Source organism: Rhynchophorus ferrugineus, unplaced genomic scaffold, assembly GCF_030347505.1.
Source record: "Rhynchophorus ferrugineus isolate W39M unplaced genomic scaffold, kcgeb_rfMv2 rfM3, whole genome shotgun sequence".
NCBI lineage: Eukaryota > Metazoa > Arthropoda > Insecta > Coleoptera > Curculionidae > Rhynchophorus > Rhynchophorus ferrugineus.
In genome coordinates this window covers 10522329-10542031 of record NW_027472582.1, presented here as the reverse complement: position 1 = coordinate 10542031, position 19703 = coordinate 10522329, and the positions used below count along the sequence as shown (strand labels likewise).

Genomic DNA, 19703 nt, shown 5'->3' with positions numbered 1-19703 from the left:
CCGAAAAGACAAAAGAAAAAAATTAAGTAAAAAAACCGCAACCATCTTTTCGATATAATTCTCTCGGCGGGACCGAATCGCGATGCAGCGCGGGGGCATCGGCAGAGCGGCAGCGGGATGCAGGATCCGCGCGTCGGTAGCGCTGCAGCGGCGTCGGCGTCGATCTGGAAAGGCGGGCGTCGCGACGCCGACCCGATGCGAAAAAAGGAAACTTCCGGCTTTTTCTGGCGAGAGGGACTCGGTCTTGTTTGTCTGGATCAAGAGGGAGACAGCCCGTTGTTCGTTTTTTCTTCCGGTGATCGATGGTGGACGGACAATATAGCCAATGAAGAGGCGATTTTAATATCTGATATTTAACTGTGTCTCATATTCATATTATATAATTTTCTTTACTTTTCTTTACTAATTGTTCTTCACCAGAATAATTTCTTGGTTCGACTTTAATTCATTGTTTGAATTTAGAGACTGCACAATTTGGCATATTGACGTAACAAAGAAAACGCGCAATCAAGAAACAATGTAACCAAGGACCATACAATCGTTCCAGCGTCGTCCTAACATTTCAATGCCACTTTTGTGGAAGGATTCAACTTTTGCCTCAAAATGGACCTGCCACCAGGTGCTATCCACCGTCCGCACATGTTTCATTCATTGTTACATATCGATGCAAAATTTCCGGTTTCTTACATTTAAATATTGCTAAACTCTGCTCAGAATACGATATTTACGATGTTAGCTAACTCACGCAACTTCACTTTGCGATCATTCCAAACGATTTTGTGGATTTTTTGACTTCTAGTGTTACGACCTCATTTGGATATCCACTGCGTTCTGCATCATCGATATATTTACGACCACGTTTGACGTCAAAAAACCAACGTTTTATTGTTGTTTCTGATGGGGAGCACTTATAACACTTTTCAAGCTATTGTATCGCTTAAACGGTATTTTTTCACCAAGAAACAGTGTCAAATTAAAACACGAAATAGTTTTTGATCCATTGTTCTAAATATAACAATAGTAGTGACACTCTTAGCACAATAACTCACAAACTCATCACTAGAATATCATGAAATTTTAACAGCTGCCTTTTGAAGGTCAATACTAACTGAAAAAGCGGCGAATGTAATAAAACTGGCGCTATCTATGTGTTAGGCCCGGGACTCTTTAGCCCATGTGTTATCATAAACTGACGAAGAAATTTTTCCCCTTCTCTGTTCTGAGACAGGGCATTCTGTATCAGAACAATTAGCCACTGTATCGTGCCTGTTCTAAACTGTTTGTTTATCTCTTTTTAATGCATCAATCTGTGGGTGCAGCTCCTATCCCTCTATGTGAATGTGTTGCTGACACTAGAGATGTCGTATTTCTTCAGTCTCACGTGCTGTTGTACTCCTATTCCACTCAGCGTCAATGCCAGCTAGTTTGTATGTTATGTTGTGCAAGTCTCCTCTGGTACTTATTTCCTGCTTTATTGTTCGCACAGCGAGATCCAGATACATATATATACTTTGAGAAAAATTGAACATGCTCCTTAGAACCGTGCTCTGAAACTTTTCCAATATTTCTATATTAATGTTGCTTGCTGTGTCTCTTAGCTGAATGTAGTATGACCAGATTGGCTTGATGATGGATTTGCATACCACCATATCATTTGTTTTCATTGCTTAAATAGGGAGTAACGACCTGTTAACCAATTCACACTACGGACCCTGTTGAAGTTGTTTATTCTTGCTCTACATGTGCTTCTGCCATGTGAGCCTATGACCCAAGTAAAGGCCCAAGTATTTGCATGTTCCTCTTGTTTGGGATGTTTTCATTATATAATTTTACCGACAGACAAGTTACTCCCATCACAGTTTAAGTAACATGAGTGGATTTGCTTTGATTTGCCTTTATTCTTCATTGGTTAAAACATTAATCGACTTTATTTAGACCACATAAAAGTTGTAACGAAGTGGTTTTTGGGTCAGAATGCACCGAGAGAACGGCAGTGTTGTCAGGGTAGGTCGCAATCATTGTGTCTATATTATAAATAATCATTAAAATTTCTTTGATTGAGATACGATGAGAATATGTGGTAATATATATATATATATATATATATATATATATATATAACGCTAGACCTTGTTAAAGGCTTGACTTATATCCAAAAAGGTAGCAGAGTAGTACAGTCTAAAAAGGTTTTTTCTAGGCCTCTACTGATGACGTCTACAGTGCGATGTACCTGTTCATGTGTTCGATAATCCTTGCAGAAGGTGCTCACTAAGAAATAATGCTGTTTTAATGTGTTTTGTATTCAATCTGGGTATCGCCTTTAAAGAGGTGTTTAAATCTCTTCGGAATCGAGTGAAAGGTACAAAGAATAATTTTATACGCGTATTTTAGATCTGGTCTAAACAATTTAATCAATAAAGTTAATAAATTGTATATAAATGTGATAATTGTGAATTATAGCATTTTGAATGAAACAACTTTTGTTATTGTGGAAACGATGGATAAAAAATAATTTCGCGTGTTGATAAAATATTGCTTTTTGAAGGGAAAAATACAATTGAAGCAAAAACTGGGCTTGATGCCGAGTTTCCGGACACTGCCCCAGGAAAATCAACCATCAACGATTGGTATGCTAAGTTTAGACGTGGTGCAATGAGCACCGAAGACGGTAAACGCAGTGGACGCCCAAAAGAGGTTGTTACCGACGAAAACATTTTTAAAAATCCACAAAATGATTTTGAATGACCGTAAATTGAAATTGAATGAAATAGCAGACATTCTAAATATATCAACTGAACGTGTATATCATATCATTCACCAATATTTGTATAGGACAAAGCTCTGTGTAAAGTAGGTGCCGCGCGAGCTCACTTTTAACCAAAAACTACGACGAGTTGATGATTCGGAGCAGTGTTAGGAGATGATCAAGCATAATAAATCCGAACTATGTTGAATAAAAAAAACTAATTTTGCTAAAAAAAATGTGTTTTACTAAGGTAGGCCGGGGCTTTTCAATTTACCTGTTAAATATGGAATATTACTTGTACTGGTCACGGTCGAAATATAATTGTTATCACAAAGAGCAATATATGGCTAATACGGCGAGTTGGGTTGTATCCTATCCTATTTAGGCGATATTTCATGCAGTTTATCATATATTGCAACGATTAGTTTGTATTCGCAATTATTTTGTATTTTCAAACTTTTCAACGAAGGCCTTCTTCTTCGAAGGCGAACAAAGGCCTTCTCTGGCTAGCTCTATTCAATATCGCAGCTGTGTCAGTTTTAAAATGTCGGAACTAATATTTGCACATTATTATCTAAGGAACATATTCTCAGTTACTTCAGCTTTCCCGTTGATTTAACCATAAAAAGTAATATTTGCTACAAACGTCGTCGCGTTAGTTTCAAGTGTAAACATGTGGTTTACAAATTATCCAATGACACTGCAAAACAGAAGTTTACATTGTAATGTAACTTATTCTATTGAATTTCATGTTATATAGTTTAACTTTGGCAAGACAACAATCTACGTTGTACAAAGTGAACCTGTACGAGACTTGATCGGACCGAAGAGACAGGAAATTGAACCCGCAACACTGAACAAAAGTTGAAGCATCCGCTAAAATAAGGAAATAGTGTAATTTCACATGTATTTGGAATGTGGGTGAAGCTTTATAATCACGTGTAACATGTGACACCTGTTAAAAAGGTAAAAACAAATCTTAAACGCAAACATTCAACTATTTACCAAGCACTTGGTACCATCGCAGATCCATCATAACACTCGATAAGGTTTGGCATGAGGAATCCATCCAAAAACTTCAAAAAATTTTGATGAAGCAACATACTGGACACTTTTTTACTATGTTTTTTTTAGCTATGATGACCTGGAAAACAGAACCCCGCTGGACAATAAACTAAAATATACTTGCTATTGGAGGCAGCTATGAAGAAGCTGCAAGAAAACTACAACACACGAGCAACAACTTAACACACGGGCCGAAAAGTCCCGGGCCTAACATATATGGCGTTAGTTGTATTATATTAACTAGTACTAACCTTTAAAAGACTGTTAAGATTTCATGATATTCTAGTCATAAGTTTGTGAGTTATTATACCAAAAGTGATATTACTTTTGTTATTATCAAAACAATGGATCAAAAACAATCTCGTGTATTAATTTTACACTGCTTTTTGATGGGAAAAATAGCGTTCAAGCGAACCAATGGCTTGAAAAGTTTTATAAGGACTCCGCTCCATCAGAAACAATAATAAAACTTTGATTTGCTAACTTCAAACGTGGTCGTAGAGACACCAATGATGCAGAACGCAGTGGACGTACAAATGAGATGGTAACATCAGAAAACATAAAAAAAAATCCACAAAATCGTTTTGAATGGTCGAAAATTGAAGCTGCGTGAATTAGTTAACATCGCAAAGACATCAAAAGGACGTGTTGCTTTTGTATTGCATGAGCATTTGTCCATGAGAAAGCTTTGTTCGATGTGGGTGCCGCATTTGCTCACTGTTGATCAAAAACAAGAACGTGTTGATGATTCTGAGCAGCGTTTGACCATGTTTAAACGTAATTTAAACCGGAATTTGCGTCGATATGTATGAATGGATGAGACATGGATCCATCACTTCACTCTGGAATCAAAACGATTGTCATCTGAGTGATCAGCAACTGGTGACAGGCCTATTCTGACGCAAAAGATAAATTGTTCTACAAAAGTGGTGTTAAAATGTTAGATGATGGAGATTACGTTGATGAATAAAGCCAATTCTGAACAAAAAAAAGCGTTTTCTTTGTTATGCCACGAACTTTTCGGCCCATATGTTAAACAAGCGCACCCAGATCTGGGGAGACATGAACGAAAGAAAACTAAATCATATTTATTGAGTAAATATTTTGTTTTCACTGACACAACACTACAATAATGTCCAATGGCCACTGGTTTCGGTCCTACAACTGTCGATTTCGCATACAAGCAACCTGCTCATATACCAATAAATATAAATAATACTATCATATCATAGTCACATCAAAACGCGGCAGATCAAAGTGCTAATTAAATAAGGGAACAAGCATTCCTTTAGATACTAACAAAAACCGATAGTTTCTCATAAATAAATACCTAGTTCTAAATCACTGTAAAGACAACTTTTTTTTGTAGTTTAGTGTGCAACGACTATGAAAGAAGTATTAATAAAAAAATATGGTAAACCGGCCAAATGAAGTTACAATTCTAGTATACGGAAATACGTAGTATATTTCTCAATCAAAAATCGAATTTAAGCTACTTACAATGTTTCAAAATTTAGCAATATTTTTATTAGACGAGTTCGAAATACGTTTTTATGGCTGTTTCAAAGACGTTAACCTACATATGAATGATATAACACAGACACTTGGATGTCTTGGCGCCATCCGTCGACCATCAGTACCGCCCGCCTGATTGTTATTACAACGGTATTCTTGAAATTGATTTTTTTATGTCCACTTTTTGGTAATCCTTTTATGCTTACAGTTGACAGTTAAAATCGAGAACTATTATGCAGTTCTTGGCAGCTTAAGATACGTTTTTTGGCGATCTTCTGTTGTTTTAGAAGAATATAATGCAATATATCAACTTTGTCTGCGTAAGTACGTAAATTAAGCGTACTTTTAAATTAATCAGCTTGTAAATTGTTATTCGGTATAGCATTCTATAATAATTTCAAGAAGAAAAATGTCACTAAGATGTTGTGTGTTATGAAACGTGTAATTAGTGTTCGTTATTGAATTGGCGAGTTTGGTTAGTGAAGACACAATACAAGTGCAACAAAAATTTACTTGCTAGCCGTTGTAGCCCACTCATCTATAGCCCCTCCAATAAAATAAACAATGTACGGCATCAAAATATATGCACGTTGCAATATTGCCGCATCAAATTTGACATTTGGTTTACAGCGTTTGCCGGTTTACCACCTTTAATTATTATCACTATTGTTTTGAAGAATTTTGGAGACATTTGGCAACATGTCCCATCAGTACCAATCTAAATCGACAGTTTTATTGAACAGGCTATAGTATTCCGACGAATATTACCGAGAAAGCACGTCAATGTTCGGTTATCGTTTCTATGACAACGGTTACCATGGTAATTTAACAATGTTAAATTATATGTCAACTTATAGATTGGCTATATAAGTATCCATAAATATATAAACTTATCACGCTGATTACATTGAGTTTTGACATATTGTTGTACTTGAAACTGAATATATAAGAATATAAAGACAAAAACTTTTTGGACAAAAAGATCAAATACTTGTGAAACGCAATATTATTGAGCATATGTGAAACAAAAAAGGTAACCGAGCGGTGGTGGATCCATGGTGTAGAATATTACGGCTATTTTATTTAGTCAAGTGTTCAATCTCGATAGGTCTGAAAAAAAAGTATTCAATCACCAAAACCCATATAACAAAACGTTGCCTAATGAACAAATAAAAAAATCCAAACTATGCCGTGAATTTTTTCATTAATAAACTATGGGAGATAATGGAAAGCATTCTCATTTAATATAAAACCAAAAAGGAAAAAATAGAAGTTTTATGAATATTTAACGTTTAATGCCAAGTTCGGTACGGTCTGTGACCAATCGGGTTTATAACTCCGATATGATATGAATCTTTTTGTGGACAAGCCGACAAGTGAACGACGAGTTCGAAGGTTTAGATCGCTTACCGGTATTTTAAATATTGTTTTTACTAGATTATTTAACATTTATTACCGAAATCTATCAACACAAACGTCAATATTGACATAAATTATTGATACATAATAAAAATATAATTGATACCGGTAAAGGATTTTCTAAAAATAAAATTACAACAATTAGCATTAGATGATTAGACAGGCAAGAATATATTTTGATTTAAATATTGTCTCATAGAACCATGTTAAAAATAAAATTAAAGGATAGACTAAAACCCAAATAAATTTTCAAAATAACATATATAACATTTTTAATAAATAGTAAATTATCGATATTTTACCGTTTCCATAAAAATATTTCTTTGCAATTTATGCTTAATTTTTATGTATTTTATATAAACAAAACACATTCAATTTGTTTGTTATTTTGAAGAACCGGTAAGTTGATATATTCGATCCGAAGTAGATAGATTTCAATAAATTTATTGAGTGAAAAAAGATTGAAAAAGGGAAATATATAAAAGATAAAAATGAAACAGTATGTAGTAAGATCATTAATTTGGCTTCGTTATGTAATTTTTTACCTGTTCCAAACTTATTTCCTCATCGATTTTGGAATATCAAGATCTGAAGGCCGCGAAACTGCTTTCTCATCACAACAATTTCGAGTTCGGAGAACGGGTATAAAATACGCGTCCTGTTGGGGTCCTGGGAACTGAGTACTCAGAAGATCGATTCAGAACGAAAATTTGCCAAATATTTTGGTATTTCGTTGGGTTATTTTCAGCTCGACATTAGTCACCAAACACCATGTTTATATTTATATAAAAAAAAGCTTACGCGAATACCTATATTAAAATTAATTAAAACAAAACTGAAAAACACATCTTTCGGCGCAACGAAAAAACTTAACACTAAAAATATCAGGTGTCACGTTACGGAATAGAACAAATAAAACGGTTTTAGCGCTTTTAAATTGACTCCAAAGACTATTATCATATTCAATTATAACCCAAATCCTAACTATTTTCACATAAAGGAAACACGCACACAAGCTCAAAGTGAGATTACAGAGCGCGACCTGAGATTTTGGCGCTAATCACAAGAAAAACAACGAAGGGCATATCAATTTACGTTTATTTATTATGACGCTCTAGCTAATGAGCTACCGGATCCAAAATACACAAATTGAATGCGCCGAGCGCGCTTACCCGATAGAACAACAAAATTGAAAAATACTTACATGATCTTTAAAAAAAAATTAAAATCCATTCAGAAGGCTCCCGAGATTTCTCTTGTCATGTTGAACAACATTTAAAAAAAACCGGGCCAAAATTAATCGTCAATTGGCAAGGTTAAGTCGATGATGCCAAACAAAAACAACCACTGTACCATTTACCGCGTAAAACAACGTCGTAAATTTCCCGGCAATAAAAAACGGAAGAAAAATAAAGCGCGTAATTACTAAAACATGTGACTTCCGTATTTTTCGGAGATTTTTCCCGTGTTTACATGTCACCTCGACTGTAACAAATGACTTTCTGTCTAGACTAGTAGACGTATGTCAATATTCGTCAAAATCAAAATGGCTACGCCTTTAATTTTCTATTCGAGACGTACTTGTTATATACCGCTCTCTCTCTTGAGGCTGCGTTCCGGGATATCGGCAGTGGCCGTCTTTCCTTTACCAAAGAAGGTAAAACACGCCCAATATTTTAATAACACAATTGTATTTCAAACTTTAGCGGTTGTAGTTACCGGTCCGACATGGTAAATGTAAGAGGAGACCGAAGAATTATTTTTTTCAGATCATATTAATCATAAAGTGTCGCGTTTTCTTTTAAAAAACGAAAATATTCAGAAAAAATGAGCATGCGCTTTGTTTTCCCATTTCTTTTTGCTCCAGCCTTCTTTTTGCTTATAAAATATTCATATAATATTTTTACATGTGAACGTGTGCAGATATTAAATTATAAAATTAAACACAAGGAAATATCAACTGAGTAACACAAAAAAACAAAAAAACCTAAGAATTAAATATCTAATGTTATTAGAAAAATGAAAGAGCTTAAAATTAGATAGCGTAAGCTCCACCCCCTTCATTAGACAATATAAAAATACGATTTGTTGATTGCGCCGCCATCTATTGGCTGTAATGGCTTTCTTCGACACATAATAATAGAGCGCTTTGTTCTATAAAAATGTATTGAGAGTCAATGCTAATAGATGGCGCCTGTATTCGTAAGATAACATGTAAAAAGTTATTTCAAAATTTAATAGTAATATATTGAATGTATTCATAATTTGTATTCAATTATTATTTAAGTACTGACGTTTATTATCAATTTCAAATTGAAATAATCAATAAGCTTAGTTAATTTATTTGAGTTATGTTAGCTATGTTTTTTATATAATTCATATCAATTACTTTATGGGACTAGAATTTTAAATTGTCGTTTATGTACCAAAATTGATTTAAAAAAGTATCTTTTAGCAGTGTTATTTCTAACGAATAGGGTGTGTTTAAACGTTTTGGATATATTTAATTGGGAAATGTTATTATATTTTCTTATTGTATAAAAAACTTAAATTTAATTTTTACGCAATCTGGATAACAGCAAAGACTTAAAGGGCATTGCATACTATCAAAATTGCAAATCAATTAATAAATCTAGGAAAAATCTCCCTTCGATAAGGGAGAAATAATTCGCTTAAATCAGCCGGGTACGTATGCGAGTTGTGTAAACAAGATAAAATTTATCACCTATTGGTGATTAAAAATTCGGTATTATAAAACGAAAAAAGCAATATCCGTTTTAGTAGTAGAGAAATGGTCCACTTGGTGCACTTATTTAAAGCGCTCCTTGTAGTGGCTTTATTTGGTTTCGTGACTGTGACGATCCTATACGCGTATGTAAACAGCGTAAGTTCCCAAGAAGAGATATGCCTCTTCATTGTTCAATAAGCCCTACATTAAGCAAAGTATATACTGAATATGTTGTTATCACTTATTTCTTGGATACGTTGATGTATAAAGTGTTCTGTGTGCTAAAATATATAAACCTTTAATTCGCCGAGCCTTAGTTTTGTGAGTCGTGTCATTGTGCTGGAATTTTTATTTTTGTCCTCTTTAACGTCATTTATAGGATATTATATTTTGTTTTCCTTTAGCATAGTAAATATTCTATTGGTTATTTACTTAATATGTTTTTCCTAAGAATAATAATGTATGATAAAAATTAATTTCGTATAATTCTAGTATTATGGATTATTTTGTGGAAAGTTAATCTTATAATTAATGATTCTATTATGATAACTTCTAAGTAAATATAGCTAATTTGATACTATATATAGACGGATAAAACTTTATTTTAAATACAAGTATGGCACAAAATTAAATAATATTAGTAATTATACAATAATTGTAGAATAATAGAATACCGAACCAGATATACATCCGAAGGATATACAATATCATCGAACAGGAAAATAAAACTAAAATCCAGGTAATATATTATATCACATAAAAGATAGGACAACATTGTATTAGACTGTTAATTAATTCTTATCATTTTTTTTATTTGAATAGGCATCTATCAGGTAAATATTTTCATGCATTTTTAGCAAACCGCAGTGACGGTTTCGTTAGTCAGTAGTAGGTTAATAGTTTGCAGTAAATCTTTAGACTATCCCATCAAATGCTGAACAGAGGTTGAGAGATTTTTTTAGTGAACTGATTAACGTTTTTTTTATATTTTGGATTCCAAATAGTCATGGTGTATAACAATTTGTGGATGAAAAAAATCCTACATAAGTAAGTGCGGACTTGTACACTAAGTGAGCACTTGTACTCAAAGTTATCTAAATGATATTGATATAGAGTCCTACCAATAAAACAGCCAACGCATGTCACAGATGACGGTGAATATACTGCCAAAGGCAATTTGTAAAAATTTAAAAGTTATCTCAAACTCAGAGTGGATATTTTCTTCTTATCTTACGCTAATTAAAAAGAGAGAATTCTGTTTGATAGGTAAGAACATGTAACCGAACCAGATCGATCCTGTTGTCAAATGTTTACAAAATTCTTCAAAATGTTAGTGACAATCAACAAATAAACCAAAATTCTATAACGCGGTAACATTGCGACGTGCTGATGTCATAAATTTTGATGACTATTATTTCAGAAGAAGTTACACAGTTACAGTTCAATGTAGAATTAATAAAATCCACATCATCTCGAACACATAAATTGTAAAATAACATAAAAAATTATTTTAATGAAACTTAAATTTTAAGTATTTCAAAATAAAATTTTCCAAATTATACACTCGATTGATTTGAAAGTTGTCATAATTACGATTGTCTAACAGTAGAAGAAAAACAGATTTTCAGTAAAATTCAATTGACGTAACCTCTACAATACTAACAGTAATCGTTACTATGGTAACATTTTTAAGCGCTGTCATTGTCAGTTTTATTTCTAGTGTGAGATTCTATAACGCTGTTTTAATTATTAATGGTTAATTTTTGGTTTTCTTATTGAATGTAACTTAATTTTTTGTAATATTTAATTTTTCTAGAATAAATGGAGGGCACATCTTAGTTAACGCTCAGGTTATTTTGTATGAGGATGTTTTAAGAGCGATAGAGTTCTTAAATAGTTTCTTGATATAGGCAACCGGAATATTTCAGAACTTTAGCTGATATAATTATACCCAAATATTCAAAATACTATTTTCAGTAGCTTCTCATGATTAACAAAATTCTGGCGAAATTATTGGGGTGAAAATGTATTTATTCTACTTATTAGATTATCACTTCCAAATTAGGATTTAATTAATAATTAATAAAGCTCAAACGCAAAGTTTGAAAGTGGCTGGTGTAGATTTGCAAAATGAATGTTTTTTTCATGGTGACGATATACTGGCGTTGCTCTAGAGGATTAGATAGAAGGTAGATGTTAAGCACTAAATACCACAATCAAATTTTATCCTGTACTCAACAAAGCGTTCAACTAGTTATTTTATATAAAACGATCGAAGGACTGTCAAACGTCGAACAATTTCGGACGGGTTGTTCTAGCAACTATCATTTGTGATGGAAGATTGTCAAAATTATCGAATTTGATAGCGTAAAAATTTAAGTCTTATAAAAATAGTGATAAGAATTAATTGTTGGTTCTAATACAAAAAAATAAATGTCGTTTGTTATTATATCTAATGTTTTAGAATGTATTGTCTAAAAATGTAACTAATCCGAAACCTCAGAACGAAATCATCGACATTGTGTACACGTGGGTAAACGGATCGGATCCCAATTTCTTAAATAATTTGAAAATATATTCCGTGACGGAAAAGAAGCAAAGAGAATTAGCCGGAAGACGGTTCCGAGACAAAAATGAACTAAGATTTTCCTTGAGGTACGTGCATATCCACAGTATTTTACTTTATTCAATACAGTTTTTGATTTATATTATTTATATCAGTTTTGAATTCGAAAATATTTACAAATTAAATGTTCGGTAAAGTGATTTTGAAGTGATCAGATTATATCACTTGAAATGATTATTTTATGATTATTCTTTATTTTTACGGTTCGAAAATATCGTGTTTCAGATCGATAGAAAAATATGCTTCTTGGGTCAATCACGTATACATCGTCACCAACGGACAGGTTCCTTATTGGCTTAACACAAGCTACGAAAAGGTCAGCATTATCACGCATGAGCAGATATTTAGGGATGTCAAGAATCTGCCGACCTTTTCGAGTCCAGCAATTGAGAGTAACTTGCACCGGTAAGTGGATAAAGTAAATTCATTTTGTTCTATAACACAAAATAATAGGTATCAAATAATTGTGCGCTATGTATAACCACCAGAACAAATGATCTATTCAAACTAATTAATAGTTATTTTAACGTGAATAACAAATTTTTATGACACACGGTTTTATTGCACGATCTATATCTTAAAATAGATAGACTTAGATGCGACTTCCCATGTATAAAGTTGTAACCCTGTTTTGTTCACCTAACCACCTGAGGACGCGCCAAGCTGCTAAAATATGTAAAATATATTAAAAAACAATATTTAATTTGGCAGCTAATAACTTATTAACGTTAACTGCACTACTGACATCAAACTTCTAAGCTATAACAGGTCAATTGAAAAGTCCCCGGCCTACCATTGTAAAACATTTTTTTGGCAAAGTTAGTTTTTTTATTCAACATAATTCCCTTCAAAGGTGATACACTGATTATAGAAACCATCCAACTTTTCGATGCCATTTTTGTAGCACGATTTATCCTTTGCTTCAAAATATCCTTTGTTCAGTTTCGTCCACCACCTCTTCCTTCGACGAAAATTTCTTCCCAGCGAGCGTTCTGAGATCTGAGAACAGGAAATAGTCGCTGGGGGCCAGATCTGGAGAATACTTCCTCTATGGTTATACTGGTGGCTTGCAGGTAGTCTTTGCGGAATTTTTCTTTTTCGAAATGCTTTATATCATCTCGAATTATTATGGCTGTACCTCCATGTGCTTTATCATCAGAGTGATTTGTATGATAAAGTTTATATTTAGGAATTTTCAAATAACGTTTGTCCGTAAAGTGTGTTTCGGAAACCATCATAACGTCAATATTTTGTTCAGTTTCGAACATTAATATTTTCACATTTCACAATAACAAAAGTTGGTTCACTCAAAATACTATAATTCACAAACTAATGATCCGACAGCCGTCAAATTTATACACGCATCTTTTGAGTGTTAGGGCTAACTAAAAAACATATGGATTTAATTCTAGTAGCGCCATCTATATGTCAGGCCGGGGACAGTTATATTTTACGAACGTAACACCGTCATAGATTTATATCTCTTTGAAAATGTCAAGTATTGTGCGCAAAAACTTGCATTTTCAGCACGCGTTACTTTGCTTATTTAATTACAAGAAAAATGCCACCGAAAATCATCGTTTGCTGGTAGAAACTTACGGTGAGTATACTTTAACCTTAAAAACATGTGACGCGCGATTTGGAAAATTCAAAAGTGGTGATTTCGAGGTGTAAGACAAAGAACGTTCTGATAGAGCGAAGAAGTTTAAGGATACGAAATCGCCAGAGTTATTGGATGAAGACCCAACCCAAACTCAAAAATAATTGGCAGAAGCATGAAATATAGCTCAAGAAACTATTAAAATCCAAAAGATGGGAAGGTGGCAGCCACGTCAATTGAACGACAGGCAAATGGAAAATCGAAAAATCGTATAAGAAATGCTGCTTCAAAGGTATGATCGGAAGTCATTTCTGCATCGAATAGTGGCGGGCGATGAAAAATGAATTTATTTTGAAAACCCTAACCTCAAAAAATCATGGTTATCACCTGGCGAAGCCAGCCAATCGATTCCAAGGCCAAATCGTGTTGGTTGCAAGATTGGTGGGACCAGAGTTGTGGGGTGTATTACTGTTGAAACCTGGTGAAACGCTACCGACAACAAATGATCAATATGTACTATAAACACATCGGAAAACGTCTAGGGTGGGTCCGAAGACACGGTAAAGTTATTTTACAGCACGATATCGTACCGTTTCATAAAGCAAGACGGGTCAAGGAAGCGTTGAAAGCACTTGGATTGGACATATTGTCGCACCCGCCGTACTCTCCAGACTTCGCCCCGCCCGATTATCAACTTTTCGCATCGATGGGACACGTGTTTGCTGAGCAACACTTCACTAATTTCAGAGAAATTAGAAAATGGCTCACGAATCGTTTTGTTGAAAGGACAAACATTACCATACATTGCTTGAAAGATGTGCAAGATGTTTAAAATCAAATGGCCAATGCTTTGAATAAATACATTTTTCCATTTTCTGCATTCCATTTTTTCCGCAAAAAACGGCAATGACTTTCCGGTACACCTGCTATATATTTTTTGTAGGTACTTATTGGACACTATCCATATTATATAAAGCCATGCAATTTTTTTTATTTTTGCCCTTTACAATCCTTTGTTTTTTTCATCCGCCAAAACTAAATAGAAACTAATTATTATTTTTCTTAATACATTGTCTTTGTTCAGGATATTGTACACAATTAGTCATTGTAAATAAAATCTAGACAGATAGATATTGATCTAGAGATAGTTTCGTACACAAACGAAATAATACAGGCTCCTGATAATGTTGAATAATATTTATATAACAATGAAAATACATAGTATATCCAAAGTTATTTTGTACATAACAGGACAATTGAAAAGTCCCCGAGCTGACACATAGATGGCGCTACTAGAATTAAATCCATATGTTTTTTAGTTAGTCCTAACATTCAAAAGACGGTGAACGTAGTGGACGCCCAAAACAGGTTACTCATCACGTTCACGAATATTTGGGTATGAGAAAGCTCTGTGTAAAGTGGGTGCCGCGCGAGCTCACTTTTTACCAAAAAAAACGAGGAGTTGATGATTTGGAGCAGTTTTTGAAGATGATCAAACGTAAGTCGGCTGGCAAGGTTATGGCATCTGTATATTGGGATGCGCATGGAATAATTTTCATCGACTACCTTCAAAAAGAAAGGATCATCAACAGTGATTATTACATAGTGTTATTGGAGCGTTTGAAGGACGAAATCGTCCAAAAACAGCCGCATTTGAAGAAAAAGAAAGTGCTGCTTCACCAAGACAATTCATCGTGTCACAAGTCAGTGAAAACGATGGCAAAAATCCATGAATTGGGCTTCGAATTGCTTCCTCATCCAGCGTATTCTCCAGATTTGGCCTCCAGCGACCATCTCAAAAAAGTGCTCGCTGGGGAAAAATTTTCGTCAAATGAAGAGTTGATCGCCGAAACTGAGGCCTATTTTGATGCAAAGGACAATCGTACTAAAAAATGGTATCGAAAATTTCGAGGATCAAAAACTGAAGGTGAAATTTATCAAAACAAACAAAGAATTAAAAAAACATTTGCCGGTTTATAACGTCTTGTTTTGAAGAATTTTACATACGTTTGACAACCGGACGACTTTGACAAGTTAGTTCGGTAACATGTTCGAACTTATCACAATGTGTCTCTTTTTAACTAGAATAAAATGAGATAGAAAATATTGTCTGATTTTAAATCGAATTTACAAATATATATATGCGGCAGGCAATACTTTAAACATCTTGATGACGTGTGCACAAAGACTTTGGATAGACTATATATAACAAATTATTTCTGGCAATATTAGCATAGACCCGCTCGATTTCTTTCTAAAACCTTTTAATTTACTTTGAAAAAATATCATATTTGTACTTTTGAATCTTTTTGAAGATTCCAACATGGAGTGAGCCACTACTGATCCCAATATTAAAATTATAACTATATTTTCATTTTCCATAGCTTAAAGGAAATGATCTGTGAATATATCCATATTATGTATTTCAATTCAAATGTACTAATGAAAGGAATTGACTCTTGGTAAAGCAATAATCTTCCACATTTGGGTCAGAAATTATGTGGTCAGTCTGAAATATAACGTATAGACCTTCGTGTTCAAAAACTTGATCTAGGAGATCATAAGAGGTTTACTGAAGTTTATCATTATTTACTGTTAAAAATTGTTTCTTTGCTGGAGCAGAATCCTTTAGAATTAATTTTATTTGAAACTTCACATCCCGGAAAACATCTTATTATCTTGCATTAAGAAAATATTTACCTTAAATGCTACAAAAATTACATCATAACAACAAATTTCCTTAAAATAACGAAAAACGAAAATGACTTGTCACAAAATCTAAAATCTAAAGAAAGAAAAAGTCATCTTTTTACCTCCGTCCCTCCAGTGATTCAGTCCCCACTCTGTATTTCTATATTTCGTGGATCTGTATCTCTGCCTATGCTATGGAGAATGTATAAGTTAGAGATACACAAATAGATTGGAGCCTGGAAAATACAACTTAATGAGTTTGCAACTTAATTTAATGTTTGAATTGCGGCGATATGACAAAAACCCAATTATATCACTTGAGCGATGCTCAATTTCTCAAGCAGAACCAGAAAATACCTCCGTATCCATCTGGCAGGTTAACGTGGGGACATCACATTAGACAACAAGCAAAAGATCAGACTCCTAATATCAAAGAGATTGGTTTATCAGTGAATCATAAATCCAATTTGGATCTATGGGGTCGCACCAAACCAACTAATATAATACTAATACAACGCTACCAAAACAAAGTTAATCGCTACGTAACCAAAAAAGAACAACACCATGCTCTCGAAGTCAGATGGCCTGACAAGCTTATCCAATATTTCTTTTTAAAATATTCTAATTTAATTTTAATTTAAAAAATACATACTTATGTTTTTATCCCGCACTTGTTTTGCTTGTATATTGACGCAAGTACAACGGAGCCATAGTAATAAATTAATTTGTATGTTAAGATTGTACTAAGCATATCTAACGTAAGATGTAATAAAAATAGTCGACGTTAATGTGAGAGAATTACATAGATAATAACATAGAAACATATATTTCATGGTCTAAAACAAATTGTTGTTTAGCAAATAGTACAATCTTTTGTTGGTCCACATTTATGAAATTCTGCAGAATAATATTGGTGAAATACTTTATTGCAATCTCGTTATCTAAATATAAAAGATGAAATCCAACATTTGCACGTCACTGATGGCTAGAAAAAAGGCTGATTTTTGAAATATGCATATATTCACGTGATAAAATGTTTGAACTGTCTATGAAACTGGGAGCAAAAGCTATTAGAAAAAAGGGAAAACTGTTCAAGGTAGAGTTCTAACACCAACATTGAGTGAAACTGTGAAGATCTATAAATGTTTCACAGTCAGGATTGCAGATTAGCATTCATTTCAATCAATTTTATATTTATTCATGTAAAAATTTATTACTTTATAAATATATCTTTCCCATTTGTGCAGGTTTGTAAATAGATACCTTTAAAGTCACAAATACAAAATATTATAGTAATATTAATAAATCAGCTACATCAACTTGTCCTACAAGCATATCGTTAGCATTCAGTATGAGAGATCATTTTCAATATGGTCAGATATTTCATCAAATATTTTGCGTTGAATCAGGAATTATTAACTGTGGAGTTATTTACAAGATATCTTATTACAGCACAGAAAAAAATATCCAACAATAGTCATACATATGACAATATTTTTCTCAAACTATAAGATTTTACTTATTTATTTTAACTAATCTATGTTTAATTTCAATTAGAATCATTTTAAAAATTGCTAAAAAAATACTTTATCTATACCCTGAGAATTTAAAGTGTTTTAAAGAATTTAAAGTGTTTAAAATCATAATTTTTTTTTATTGTAAAGTAAGATAATATTAGTATAAAGTAAGATAATAGTTTTCGTTTTCTGCGTAAAAATAGATACATATATAAGCATTCATTTTCTGATTCATATTTATATTATCTCATTCAGACTATAATTATTTAAATTATTTGCAAAATAAAACAAAAAAATGAAATACAGCATTTTGTAATGAACTAACTTACTGTTATTTTTTTAAACAAATACTTCACTTTAACAGATCAATTGAAAAGTTACCTGCCTATCATAGTAAAACACATTTTTTGGCAAAATTAGTTTTTTTATTCAACATAATTCCCTTTAAGGGTGATACACTGATTATAGCTACCCTCCAACTTTTCGATACCATTTTTCTAATACGATTTGTCCTTTACTTCAAAGTACTTCTTATAATATCACTTCTTCATTCTTATAATATCACTTCTTCATTCAACGAAAATTTCTTTCCAGCGAGCATTCTTTTGAGGTCTGAGAACAGGAAATAGTCGCTGGGGGCATATCTGGAGAATACGGTGGATGAGGAAGCAATTCGAAGCCCAATTAATGGATTTTTACCATCGTTTTCACTGACTTGTGACACGGGGCATTGTCTTGGTGAAGCAGTATGTTCTTTTTCTACAAATGCTGCCGTTTTTTTTGGCGATTTCGTCCTTCAAGCGGTCCAATAACGCTTTGTAATAGTCGCTGTTGATGGTCTTTCCTTTTTCAATGTAGTCAAATAAAATTATTCCATGCGCATCCCAAAATACAGACGCCATAACCTTGACAGCCGACTGTTGCATTTTCCCATGCTTTGGAGCGGGTTCATCGTGTGCAATCCACTCGGATGACTGTCGATTGGACTTCGGAGTCAAATGATGGAGCCATGTTTCATCCATTGTCACATGTCGAGGTAGAAACTCGCGCTTGATCATCTTCCAACAGTGCTCCGAATTATCAACTCGTCGTTGTTTTTGGTCAAAAGTGAGCTCGCGCGGCACCCACTTTGCACAGAGCATTCTCATACTCAAATATTCGTGAATGATATGATGTACACGTTCAGTTGATCTTTATAGTGTATACTATTTTGTTTATTTTTTTAATGTTTTCGTCGGTAACAACCTCTTTTGGGCGTCCACTGCATTCACCGTCTTCTGTGCTCATTTCACCACGCGTTTCACCAAGTTTTTGCTTCTACTGTATGTTTTCCCTGCAACAGCAATATTTTGTCATCACACAAAATTCCTTTTTATCCATTTTTTTCACAATAACAAAAGTTGGTTCACTCAAAATGCTATAATTCACAAACTAATGATCCGAGAGCTGTCAAATTTATACACGCATCTTTTGAGTGTTAGGTCTAACTACAAAACATATGGATTTAGTTCTAGTAGCGCCATATATGTATCAGGCCGGAGACTTTTTAATTGATCTCTTAGTAGCAAAATCAGTCACTGGTAAAAAGTAGTGAAATCAGTCGAATCAAAAATAGCGACTGAAACAGTCGATAATAAAAAGTAGTCAATTACGATAGTCGATTTTAGTCGATAGTTCCCAACACTAATATTGATCTTGGCGTAGCCGCTCTCTTTTCTCGTCGTTCAGGTTTTGTGGGAAAAAATTATATACATGATTTTTCTATTCTTTCCATTATGTGGATCACCGAAAATTAA

The 19703-nt window shown here is 33.5% G+C and overlaps 2 protein-coding genes across 9 annotated transcripts in view; one reads left to right on the top strand and one right to left on the bottom strand.

The window, feature by feature from the left end:
* Positions 1-8269, bottom strand: part of LOC143193517 (homeobox protein PKNOX2) — a 48678-nt gene extending 40409 nt beyond the window's left edge. For 3 of the 6 annotated variants that reach the window (XM_076399763.1, XM_076399764.1, XM_076399765.1), the window contains exon 1: positions 7950-8265. The gene's annotated coding sequence lies outside the window, so the exon portion shown is untranslated. Of the gene's footprint in view, positions 1-7290; positions 7425-7949 lie in introns of those variants that run through there. The other 3 variants (XM_076399767.1, XM_076399766.1, XM_076399762.1) reach the window with 3 other exon arrangements.
* A 1241-nt stretch (positions 8270-9510) lies between these two features.
* LOC143193513 (capsular polysaccharide phosphotransferase fcs1) overlaps positions 9511-19703 on the top strand; it is a 27096-nt gene continuing 16903 nt past the window's right edge. For all 3 annotated transcript variants that reach the window (XM_076399753.1, XM_076399752.1, XM_076399754.1), the window contains exons 1-4: positions 9511-9629; positions 10135-10212; positions 11938-12128; positions 12325-12504. In XM_076399753.1, coding sequence (XP_076255868.1) covers positions 9537-9629; positions 10135-10212; positions 11938-12128; positions 12325-12504 — 542 coding nt within the window. In that variant the 5' untranslated portion in view covers positions 9511-9536. The remainder of the gene's footprint in view (positions 9630-10134; positions 10213-11937; positions 12129-12324; positions 12505-19703) is intronic.